Source organism: Perca flavescens, chromosome 23 (assembly GCF_004354835.1).
Source record: "Perca flavescens isolate YP-PL-M2 chromosome 23, PFLA_1.0, whole genome shotgun sequence".
Taxonomy (NCBI): Eukaryota; Metazoa; Chordata; class Actinopteri; order Perciformes; family Percidae; genus Perca; species Perca flavescens.
This window is the reverse complement of record NC_041353.1, coordinates 7,363,998-7,376,277: the sequence shown is the minus strand read 5'-3', so window position 1 is coordinate 7,376,277 and position 12,280 is coordinate 7,363,998. Positions and strand designations below refer to the sequence as shown.

At 39.6% G+C, this 12,280-nt stretch overlaps 2 protein-coding genes across 2 annotated transcripts in view; one reads left to right on the top strand and one right to left on the bottom strand.

The window, feature by feature from the left end:
- Positions 1-1,051: 1,051 nt before the first annotated feature.
- tnnt2c (troponin T2c, cardiac) overlaps positions 1,052-12,280 on the bottom strand; it is a 33,092-nt gene continuing 21,863 nt past the window's right edge. Inside the window, exons 3-4 of the transcript XR_003691644.1 lie at positions 11,702-11,809; positions 1,052-2,578 (exon numbers count right to left, since the gene is read on the bottom strand). The gene's annotated coding sequence lies outside the window, so the exon portion shown is untranslated. The remainder of the gene's footprint in view (positions 2,579-11,701; positions 11,810-12,280) is intronic.
- Positions 1,127-12,229, top strand: syt10 (synaptotagmin X). The gene is made up of 7 exons (XM_028570450.1): positions 1,127-1,424; positions 2,138-2,531; positions 5,451-6,012; positions 8,013-8,133; positions 8,456-8,627; positions 8,993-9,122; positions 11,709-12,229. The coding sequence occupies exons 1-7, from the start codon at positions 1,223-1,225 to the stop codon at positions 11,778-11,780; spliced, it is 1,653 nt and encodes a 550-aa protein (XP_028426251.1). The 5' UTR covers positions 1,127-1,222; the 3' UTR covers positions 11,781-12,229.

Genomic DNA, 12,280 nt, shown 5'->3' with positions numbered 1-12,280 from the left:
ACAATAATTAGCCCATTTGTTATATATTTAAAGTTATAGCAGACCTAATTTTCATAAATTAAGGGTAATTCAAAATCTGAGCCAATCCTTGAATAACTTTTATAGTTTAAACTGCGCTATCAGTAAAGACAGTGATTGGTTAAGCACTACACATGTCTCTGTGGTTTTATGATGCAAAAATTTAAAATAACCATTAGACATGCAACTGAAAGTTGAAGAGTTCTTTGGATTTCAACTAGCTGTGAGCAATCACACAGTGTAAGTCCTGAGTGTGCCAAAAGGTAATCATTGCTTTAAAAATATTAACTAAATAGATTTGAGATGGATAGTTGTCTTTTTTAGCCTTATTTATATAGAATTATTAGTCATTTTTATGTTACAGCTGTCCCTGACATGCAATTACACCAGCTTTGCAACCTGTTCAGTCAATTTTTTAAAGCATTTACATGTAATGTTTAAGTTGAATAGATAACTGGCAGGTCAAGTGATGGTGAGAAAAAGTTTAATTATATTGGGGAAATTGGGAAACGTGTTACAACTGTCCTTGACTCCCAGACTTAAATAGTTATTTAAATTAAGAGAGACATAAAATAAGAAATTAGATTGTACACAGTGCAATATCTTAGACTTTTTATATAAAAATGCGCAAATCTTAGTCTGAATATAAGAAATATCCTCATTGACGTTAAGAGTTAAGTTAAGAGTCAGGTAGCTGTAGTGCATGTACTAAACATAATATAAATATAGTTGTATAACTATGGAAAATAAATAAAGCAGTGTTATATATGCACAATACACATATATGCACTTCACAATTGCAATTCACAAACCTGTTTAAACCTATTCACTATATCCACGATCTCGTATAGGCTACTCTCTGCAGGGTCACAGGGGACAAAGACCTGTTCGGGGTTGGGGGGAAGTCTATAAACCAGCACGAAAGGCGGGGACACAACAGGTCGCTCCCGGGGCGCAGTTACTCGAAAAAGTAATCTCGTTACTGCCACAAACCAACAGGACTCACTAGCAAACTGATGCGCATCGCTATTGGACGCTGCCAGGGTTGGACTCCAGCACCCCACCGCCTGTTACTCAAACACAGGGAGCGCGTCTGGTCAGTGGCTCCTCGTTGCGCGCTGGATATGGATCAGGACGCAGCGTGCCTCCCTGCTGTCTCCCGCGGACGGGCTGCACTCTGCGGCGCATAAAAAAAGGTGCCCAAATGAATCACCGCCCTCCTGGCTCCCCCGGCGTGCAATGGCTTAACAGGAGAGACATGAGTGTCCGGACGGAGGACAGCATCACCTTGTGCCAAAGGGCTCTCGAAATCATCACGGAACTTTGTCTCACGGGAAACGTAGACCGGGAGAAATGTTCGGATATTTTCCCCCTGGAGAGCAACATACCAGGTAAAGGACACGCAGGTAAATGCAATAAAGTCTTTATTTTCTTTCCCGCCATTCCCTCAATTAATCACTTTCGTGTGTTCCCTTTAAAGAAGAGATTACGTTGTTGCACTGTTTGGAAGAAAAAAAAAGCAGAAACCAAACATCAGCTCTCACTTGTTAAAACTATTAAACCACTTAGTTGTATGCATTTTATCGCGCTGAACTGTTGCAAAAGTGCTTCTCTACCTGTTACGCATCCAGACTGATGAAATAGCAACAGGTGGAAAATAGACTGAGGTCTGATTTCCTGGCTTTCTCCCGTCTTCTTTCCGTTTTTTACTTTGCAATCTCGGTAATTTACTCAGTGTCAGTCTGATTAACAGATTTTGAAAAGCTGCATGTATAGGCTGCATTAAGCTTTCTTGCATATGATACAGTGCAAACTTAGCATTTACATATAAATAAGAACAGGTAATGTCAGGAGCAGATGGGATATGTTTTTCACTTTGGTCACTGAACATGTCATTCTCTTGATGCTGTGGCTCCTTGACCGAGGTTTTACATGACTTTATATTGTCCTGCTTTAACAGGTGCATATGCTGCCCCCTCTTTCTTACAGCTGGCTTTCTCTCCTTTTTTCTCTTTCTCCCTTGCATGTTTGTCTGTCATATTTTGTCCCTTGCTTGCTTCTCCTTTCCTTTTTATGTGTCTCTGTCTTCCTCTATGGGTCTTTCCATGGTTACATGTAGACATCTCTATTAGTCTCCTTGCTGTGGTCGTGGGTTTCTGTGGCCTCGCCCTGTTGGTAGTCTCTCTCTTTGTCTTTTGGAAGCTGTGCTGGCCCTTTTGGAGGAGCAAGGCTCTGTCAGCCCATGCCGAAAATGGCCTCAATGTTGGTTTCCCTGAGGCGCCTCCACCCAACTCGCCACCGGTCACTAAGTGCAAAGTGGCGGAGGTGGAGAAGAAGTACCCGCTGGAAGTGAAGGTGAATGGACGGAGCACTGTCAAGCTCCTCGAGGCGGCCATGAAGATCAGCCAGACGTCTCCAGACATCCCCGCCGAGGTGCAAACAGCCCTGAGGGAGAAGCTCAGCCAGCAGGCTAAGATCCAGAGGCAGACCACCGAGCCCACCTCCTCCTCCAGGTACCTTACATGTTCCCAATGCAGTCACAACCCCTCCCTGCCTGCGCCTGCATTGAGGACATAATAATGACAAGCTATTTATACACATGTATCTGTTCCTTACAATTATGGTACAATGGGTGAATCCACATTGGTTTGTTTCCCCCAGCCATGCGACAGAAGTACACGCAAAACTGACATCTACACAATGCAAAAACTGTCCTTTACAGTTGGTGACAGTGCAGCCACTGTCCTTGAGGTGGTTTGGCACGTGTCATGTAGAGCAGCATGGGCTATCCAGTGACCCTGAAATGCTGTTGCACATGTGAAATTTTGTCTTTCTTGCACCGTCTGACCAGATAAAAAAAAAAAAACTCATCAGCCAGAATCGTGGTATTTCTCCTCGCTTTTAGATCGAAACCCTATAATCTCTTTTACGTGTGAGTCAAGCTGATGTGGTAACGGTGGAGAACAACCACAGTAATTAAACACCCAGCTCTTGCTTCTCTTTGTTTTCCAGCACTGTGTTTAAACTAGAATGTCCATAATTAGCAGTGCTGTGGGGTGGGAGCTGTCATGGTGGAATTTGGGTTTCTAGTGAGACGCACCAGGCAGCTGCACTCAAGTTTCTCAAAGGAAGACGTTAGTGACATCGCTTTGGTGTGTCGTTAGGCTCGTTAATTCAATTAAATGGAGACCAAGGTCTTCATGAATTATACACCCACTAGGAATGCAGAATTGCCAGGTTAAGGATTACAACGCCTACTGCCTTCATCCTTCCACCTACTCTTTTCACAGTGATTCATGTTCATCACTAATTATTTCCTTTTTGAATGACAAAATGTCAAAAACACCTACGACATGCTCTTAGCTCAAGACCAAATACTGTTTTAGGGCCAATCTTAGCTTAAGAGGAATGCACTGAACAACAAACAGAAGGTCAATATAGTCCGGATATTTCCAACCAAATTCTGTTTGCAATGTTTTGTTATTTAACATTTAACATTTAAGTACTGACAGGTAGAGAGAAACAATGGTCTTTCTAATGTTACATTTTCTATGAGCTTTATTTACCAACAGGCCAATTAAGCCAGTGATTGGGCTGCAATTAACAATTATTTGTATTATCTTCTAAAATATTCAGTTTACTACAAGGTAAAGCAGCAAATCCTCACATTTGAGAAGCTGGAACCAGCAAATATTTGGCATCTGATATGAAATATGACTTAACTGATTATTAACTAATGGTTTCAGCTCTAAATCATGGACAGCCTGCCTTGAAAAGTACACAGTGGGGCCATGATTGTCATTATTGGAGATTTGACAATTATTGTGGGGCATGAATAAGATAATCCATAAAAGTGATAAACTCTTAATCGTACCAACCATCCATTTAAAAATATTTTAAACAGGTAGCATCCGGTTTTGGAAAACAGCACCAAAAAAAAGTATGTGTTTGTAACTTTCTGAATTTTAGGAATGAGAAGAAGACAGAAAATATCACTTAACTTATCTTGCCTCCAAATTCTTTTTTTAATTGAAAACTGAAACCGAGAGCAATTCAATTAGGTTTGTATCCCTAGCATTAGTAGTGGATTTGGTGTATGTTTTGGTTTAAAGGGTTGTGTTTTGGTTGTATTTCAAGCAATTTCTCCTAAAGGTTTTCACTGGTTCTTAGACAACATGAAGCCTTTTATGTTTTTACGATACTTGAGTGTGGAAAATAATTCAATTTTCGGCTGTGCTTTCTGTACAATTATTGTGCCATGGCTGTCAGATTGTTGTGATTGTCTTACTGTCAGAAAGGAGGAGGGCCAGTTGCTAGGTGACAAGATCGGCGAGTCGAACACGGCTGGGTTTTTTTTTCAAAAGATTTCAACTTCACAGAAATGTGCAGCATTCAGGTAATTTGTAAACAAATTACCTGAATGCTGAGAGATGTTTTTTATTTTATTTTTCAAAACACATGGTCAGTGGTGATGAAGAAAATCCGTCAGTTTGGCTACTTGTCCTTTTATTGTCTGGTTCTACAAAAGCAGCTGTGTTCAGTAAGAAAGTGCAAGCATGTTGTATATGTCAGTGTCCTTAGTTTGTCTACAAAATCAAGGATGTGTGGTCAAATTAAGCCATTTTACCAGGCTCAAAAGGACTATATATGTACTGTATATCATTGGCGAGGTCATTAAGAGCATTTTCTTTTCTTTTTCTTTTTATTGAAGTTACATAAATTGCAAAAAGAACACCATTACCAACCCACAACGAACATCCCCTACCGTATAAAGTTAAACTTGCTTTACTTTATAGAGGAATGTACAACATGATCTGCACAGATATCAAAGTGCACACAGTAAAAGACAATTGTTAATACAAGGCACTTAGTAATGCAAAGGGAAATTGAAATATAAAAGGTCAAGATTAAGCAGAAGCAGCATGTCCAGGTCCGAATACAGGTGTGTATCAAAGGTTGTAACATGGTCATTTCATTATTTATTTCTGTACTTGTGCGGAAGGTTTATTAAAAATGTCAAAAAAGATCACAAAACTTTAACAAATTTCTTTTTAGAACCCTGTAGCGTACATCAGATTTTTTTTTAGCTTCAGGTTAGACAATACATCCCTTATCACTGAGCATTTAAAGCTATTATTTGCCAACATGCATCAAGCATATTGAAAGCTAAGAGTCAATACTGGTAAGAGTTGTCTCGGGACTACAGTAAATATGTACGCTTCTATACTAGACTTCTTTTCTGAAGACTAAAGACCAACCAAAGACAATTTCTACTGGACATTAATATGTCATGAGAGCCACATTAGTATGCATTATGCTTTTTGGATTTAGTTCTCTCCTGACAAACTATTAGCGCCCATCATAACAAAGCCACTCATGCATAACTTTGACACTTGAGACATTTACAAGATGCCCTTTGCCCTTTTCAACAGGCACAATTCATTCCGGCGCCACCTGCCTCGCCAGATGAATGTCACCAGTGTTGACTTTAGCATGGACACAGTGCCTCTCCGCCAGTCTTCTACAGTGAGCATTGGAAGAATAAAGCCTGAACTCTACAAACAGAAATCTGTGGACTCAGAGGGTGAGGCTAAAGAGCCTGTGGAGACTTGCGGAAAGCTCAGCTTCTCACTGCGTTACGACCACGAGGAGCAAGCTTTGGTGGTGAGAATCCTCAAGGCCTTGGACCTGCCCGCCAAAGACTTCACGGGCACCTCCGACCCGTACGTGAAGATCTACCTGCTACCAGAGAGGAAGAAGAAGTTCCAGACACGCGTCCACCGCAAGAATCTGAACCCCATGTTCGACGAGACCTTCTGTTTCCCCGTGGTGTATGATGAGATTTGCAACCGCAAGCTGCACTTCAGCGTCTACGACTTTGACCGCTTCACCAGCCATGATATGATTGGCGAGGTGGTTGTGGACAACCTCTTTGAACTCTCTGATCTTTCCAGGGAGGCTGTAGTGTGGAAGGATATTCATGCAGCAACTACGGTGAGTTGGCGTTCACACTAACACACTGCCAAATCCTCCACATATTTGGATATTGTTGCTATGTAAGAAAAGTTGCTACAGACTTCTTCTGTGCTATCTTTGAGGAAAGAAACTCACAGTAAATGCTGTTTTTAGAAAGGTCTTAACATGAAGTATTGCACTGAATCCCTTTTAATAGCCCAAATTCATCAACAACGTTCCACAAAAGAGGCAGGTAGAACACATTGCATAATCAAATGCTTTGGGAAATTAATTTCATCAGCCAAACACCCACACACATTTTCCAGAAACTGCTGGGTATTCCACAGATATAAATATAGCAACAGAGTAACATTATCCAATCACGAGATACATGAACTGCAGTAATATGCTCTCAAACGTTACTGTAAAGTAATTACACAAACAGGGTAGAGCGTATTGTAGATGGTATGTCATCATATGAACTGATAATTTAGCCTAGAATGCGTTTCACTCCTACGTTAACACTCATCACAGTTTACTCAAGAGCCTCTGCTTTATTTATGAATGTTTTCATTGTGATAAACACCGAGCCATTGTTGTCAGGTTCACAATAGCTTCTGTAGGCTATATTAATAGCTACAGAATAACTATATATTCAGTTTTGCATTCAGAGTGACTGCTGATTATTCTCTATTTCCTCAATTAAGTTTAATGGTGTTCATTTATTGTGTATTGTCAATGACAATGGGTTGAGTTTTAAATTACAATTAAAAGTTGTTTTCTTTTTTAAGTACTTAGATTTGAGCCATTCTGGTGCCTGGCTTGTGTAGTCAAGTAGAAAGATTATATTTGCCTCCTCAAACTGCAGGCCATAGATTAACCTTCAACTTCCTCCTGTGTCAAATCGATACACTTGAGGGCAGCTTCAGGTACTACTGTGGATTTATACTAGAGATTAAGGTGTTGGATGTATTACTCATAAAGTGTGTGTGTGTGTGTGTGTGTGTGTGTGTGTGGGTTTTATTTATGGCATATGCAGCATTTCCCAAGGTTTTTGGGTAGAATTGTGATGTATGATTGTATGTGCTACTATAGGTATACAGATTACAATTGCATTAATATTATTAATAAAATACAATTTTTAGCCAACTTGGTCCCCATGTGACTGCAGTGACGTGCCTTTAATCACATGTGTCCCTCCAAGCTTGTTACTTCAGAGTACTTTCTAGTTTTAAAAGACCTTTAACATTAATATTTACTTTGCTAGATGCAAATAATAAAGCCACAAAAAAAGATGAGCTGAGCAGAACAGAGGTTGTATTAGACATGGGGTTGCTTTGAGATAAATACTATCATAAGCATGCTAACATGCTCACAATACCTCACAAACCAATGTTTTGGACAAATTAAAATGTTGATCTGATAATGGCATTAGATGAAAAGTCCAGATTTCACAAAAGTGATAATTCATCCTGAGGAGGTCATGATAATCTGAACCAAATGTCATGGCAAACCATCTAATATTTGTCTATATAAATATCACTTTAAACTAAAAATGGCAACATCATGGTGGTGCTAGAGGAAAGTTCAGGGAATAATCAGACTAAGAGGTATTGATCTTATGATGACCATGAATGCCTGTACAGAATTGTATGGCAAACCATCCAATAGTTCTTGAAATATTTCAGTTTGGACAAAAAGTAGTGGACCAACCAAAACTGCCATCCCTGCAGCCGCACAGCTAGTGTGGCCAAAAAACAAATCATTCATTCCAACTATTAAGAAACGAGTGACTAACAGCTGGCAGATGAGAGAATAGTGACAAATAACAATGACTAATAGGGTTTGGTGCCTATACTGCTTTGAAGGAGAAAAAATATCCCAGCATGCCATGCCTCGCTGCTAAAATGTTAAGAACCAGCTGACAAAATACAACTTCCTTTATTAAATTACCTGTTTACTCCTTTGTTGTGGCATTTTGATTCACAGAATGTGGTCAAAGCCTTTAAAATGTCTTTCTTTTCTTTTTTGTCCTCCAGGAGAGTGTTGACCTGGGAGAGATCATGTACTCGCTGTGCTATCTTCCCACAGCAGGAAGAATGACCCTAACAGTCATCAAATGCAGAAACCTCAAAGCCATGGACATCACAGGCTCCTCAGGTAACCTGACAGCAGATAAGACGTGGCTTACATCGATGTACGACACTGTGCCATAAATCTAATTTAGCTGAAATAAAACAGCAAGTGGCCACTTAGAATAGAAATGGGGAAGAGACACAGGGAGGCCACTGAGAACAAATTATTGAACCTATTACAATCCTTGTCAGAATGTGTCTTAGCTGTACTTTTATATGAAAAAGAGGTTCTGAACAGAATGTTAAAAGACATGTGAACATAGTACATTCAGCATAATTTTCCTTAACATTTGTATTGTTAGTTTCTGACATCACCATCATCATATGACAGTAAACGTGTCTCCCAGACCCTTATGTGAAGGTTTACTTGATATGTGATGGACGGAGGTTGAAGAAGCGAAAAACAACCACCAAGAAAAGCACGCTCAATCCAGTGTACAACGAGGCCATCATCTTCGACATTCCCCCGGAGAATGTGGAACAAGTCTGTCTGTCCATCATGGTGATGGATTATGATCGGTAGGTCAAGCAGTCACTAGATGCTGTCTCTATAGTACATGCTAACATGCTAGCTACAAGTCAACACAATGCACAAATGAGGAGAGAGACATTTGGGTTTTTGAAGTGTAACTTTGATCAACAAAAGCTCTCGAACACAGAAACTGATCGTTTAAACAAATTGGACTGCTTTTAAACGGTGTGTAATTGATTGTTGTTTGGTTTAGACCTGGCCTTGATAAACTTCTTTTTGAATACATTTATCTAATCTAAGACCGGTGAAATATGCATTTAATTGTTGAGTTTAGTCTTGATCTTTTATGTCTGTTCCAGGACTACTAGAAGCTTTACAATGTGCATCCAAATGTGTGTTTTACTACTAACAGGGTCGGACACAATGAGGTGATCGGTGTGTGTCGCACCGGGCCAGATGCTGAGGGTCTTGGACGAGATCACTGGAACGAAATGTTGGCTTACCCGCGAAAGCCCATCACACACTGGCACGCCCTTGGAGAGGTACAGACACTTCTTTTTATCCCTGACTCCAGTTTCCCCCAGTCTCAAAGCGGTCATATTTACAGAGATTTCTAGAAGCTCCTGAATGTGACATTGAACAGCACTTGATGCTGTGCTGTGCAGCTCTGTCTTGTTGAGCTTCTCCCTTCATTTCTTTCAGGGAGATTACATTATTTTCAATCTCAATCTTTGGTTTTGTTATTTATAAAAACAAAATCCATCAATGCAGCTGTACTTGTTGTGAATATAAGAAAACACCAGGAAATCTAATTAACTGAAAATTAAATAAAAATCACTGTTACATTTAGTTTTTTACAAAGATTTCTCAATTTTGAGAGACTATTTTAATCCAATCTACTCCTAAAAAGTCTCTGTATTTTTCTGTAAAAATCACCAAAAAACATAAACAATGAGCTTCAAGGGATATTTTGAGATTTGGGGAAATGTATTCACTGTCTTACCAAGAGTCAGGTGACATTAATATCATCTCGGTACTTTGCTGTCTAGTTTGCTAGCTAATGAGATATCATGTGTAAATACTGTAAGACAGTTTTACGGTTGCTGGAAGGCTAACTGTGCCTCCCCCCTTTTTTAATGTAATTACATATTTTACATCTTATCAATGTTTCTTCCTCTTTTGCCACATCTACTCCCCATCTGACGAATAGGAAATTACAGGTGATTACCCGTTTTCAGTGGTAAATCTACTTTATAAGCTTTGGTTTAAAAAGACTGTGATCATAAGCAAAAACCATGTCTTCTGTAGTTCTTGTCAAAACATTGTTCTGTAATAAACACTCACTGCATAAGAAGATGGGAATACAGTCAACTTGGATTGTGTTTATTATTTATATATCTATTATTGGGAATACTTTGTGCTGGGAAAAATGAAACAGCGTGCTATACATACAATTGTAATGTTATAAAGGAAGCATTAGAAATAATCCTAAAATAACAGTCAGCAACAGCTAAGACATAGCAGTTGTCCAGACCAGTGGAAGAGCAGGAGGTTTCAAACCTGCTCACAAGCTCAATAGAGCAGTGTGTGAGGTTTAAAATGGAAAATGTGTGTTTAGCTATATTTTGGCAAAAGTACAAGTGTTTGAAACATGCAAACAGAGAAGAGGATTTTGCTGTAAGTTGGGCTTGACATGTGTCTAACAATGTTGTGATAGTTTTGTGATGTTAAAAATCCCAGTTGTGATTCCCCAATGCAGTCTTATCCTATCTTTGTCTTTTTTTCCCCACTGTGCAAAATGCTGGAATCCATCGTAATTGCCTAAGGCCGGTTACACACTGGATGCGCCGCGCGAGCATGTCAGCTGCGTGGCGTTTATATTTCAGCTCCCATGTTAACAGGTTAGAGCTTACACACTGCCTGCGTGACACGCACGTCACGTCCGAAAATGCGTGCCTGCTAGAAATAGAACCGCCGCCTATTTTTCACGCGACACGCAAGCGTGTTGGAAGCGTTTCCAGGCTAAATAAAATAGGAAAAGATGTTTATATGTCATTTAGACACAAATACATATTAATAAATGGCATGTTGATGTTTGAAAGTCTCTAGGTTTTGAAATAAATGCAGATATAAATGTCATTTAAAAAAAAAAAATTCTAATATTGCACCTGTAAATGCAGAGCGAAATATTCTGTAGTCTATTTTGTCGTCAATACTGCCGACGTTGTCTTTGCTGTAATCAAATCAGTATATATTTATGTTTAATATTGGTATTTCATTTTATCAATGGGAAACATACATGTGTCCAGACAAGGCTAGCAGCAGCAGCAGCGCCACGTCAAAAACGTTTCTGGTGTGTAAAGACATAGAAAAATCCACGCAGCCGCCACGCAGCTGACACTCAACACAAACGCCACGCTCACACCACACAGGCAGTGTGTAACCGGCCTAACAGCCACTATGCTCCAAGAAGGAGCTAATCTTTTAGTCAATTTTCAGGCCTACAGTGGTTGTGGAATTCAAACTCAAAATGTAAGACCACTTATTGTATTATGTCATAAAACTCATGCCGTTACAGAGTTAAACTTGTCTTTTTATGCCTTGGCAAATTGTCTCAAAATACACTGAAACTGTATCTCGTCACTGCTGATGTCAAAGTTGTTGCAGTATTCGTATGAGGAGTATGAGGACAAAGTACATTGAAAAGCTCTTAAATCAACTACAGATGAAGCTAAATGCTCAACGTATGCACATACGTACATACACTAAAGTGCCAACAAAATTTTCAACGCTGCAAGTGGCACGTTTACAACCCATGTGGATGCAGATGCATGCCACACTTTGTCAAAAAAAGTAAAGAACAACATTTTAATCACTAATAAGTTTCCCTTATACTATATTTTTTTTGGCCACATCCCCTGGCTGACACAAACTCCCTCTCTTAAAAACAATCATCTCGCTCTGCTGCTTAATGTGGCTTGAACCAGCTGGGTCAATCAAAGTTTTTTTTTTTTGCCTATGATCACAGTACATCCTGAGGACTAGAGAAACAACCTACTTAGTAACCGCAAATTGAGGGAACAAAATCCTCTATAATGTGTTGTGTTTTGTGATATTTTACCTTGCAGTGGCCGGGAAGAGCAGCAAGCTTTGAGAGTCAAGGTTCGTGTCCTTCACCCAAACCTCCACAGACGCCCTGATGGTCGCAGGTAGAGTGAGAACACCACCTCTGTAAGGAAGCAAGACATTCGTTTAGAGTTGTTGAGTTGCCTGAGTCTCTTGTGAGCATGTTGTATGAAAATTCATCCCAACACGTTTATATGTTTATAAAAAACAAGGTTGTATTGAAATTGTTCATTCATTTGACATCAGGTCCTTGAAATGCTCTACAGAGCTGGCTATGCACAGCACTCTCTGTCATTCAATTCAAGATTTTTTCATACATCTGCTTTGAAATTCTCAGAAAAGCTTTATTTGCCAAACATTTACACAGACCACATGAATGGTATGCCTCACTACAAGAAGTCCTCTGTGATTCACATACAGCTGTATCAACCTCTTCAAGATTCTGAGGAAACATTTTTTTCTGGCCCTCCAGCTCCGTAGTGAGTTGACATTTTACTTTAAAATGACAGAAAGTTAAAGGGCTACGCTGTTCAATACCATGAAAGCATTTGCTTGATTAAAAATAGAGTCAATA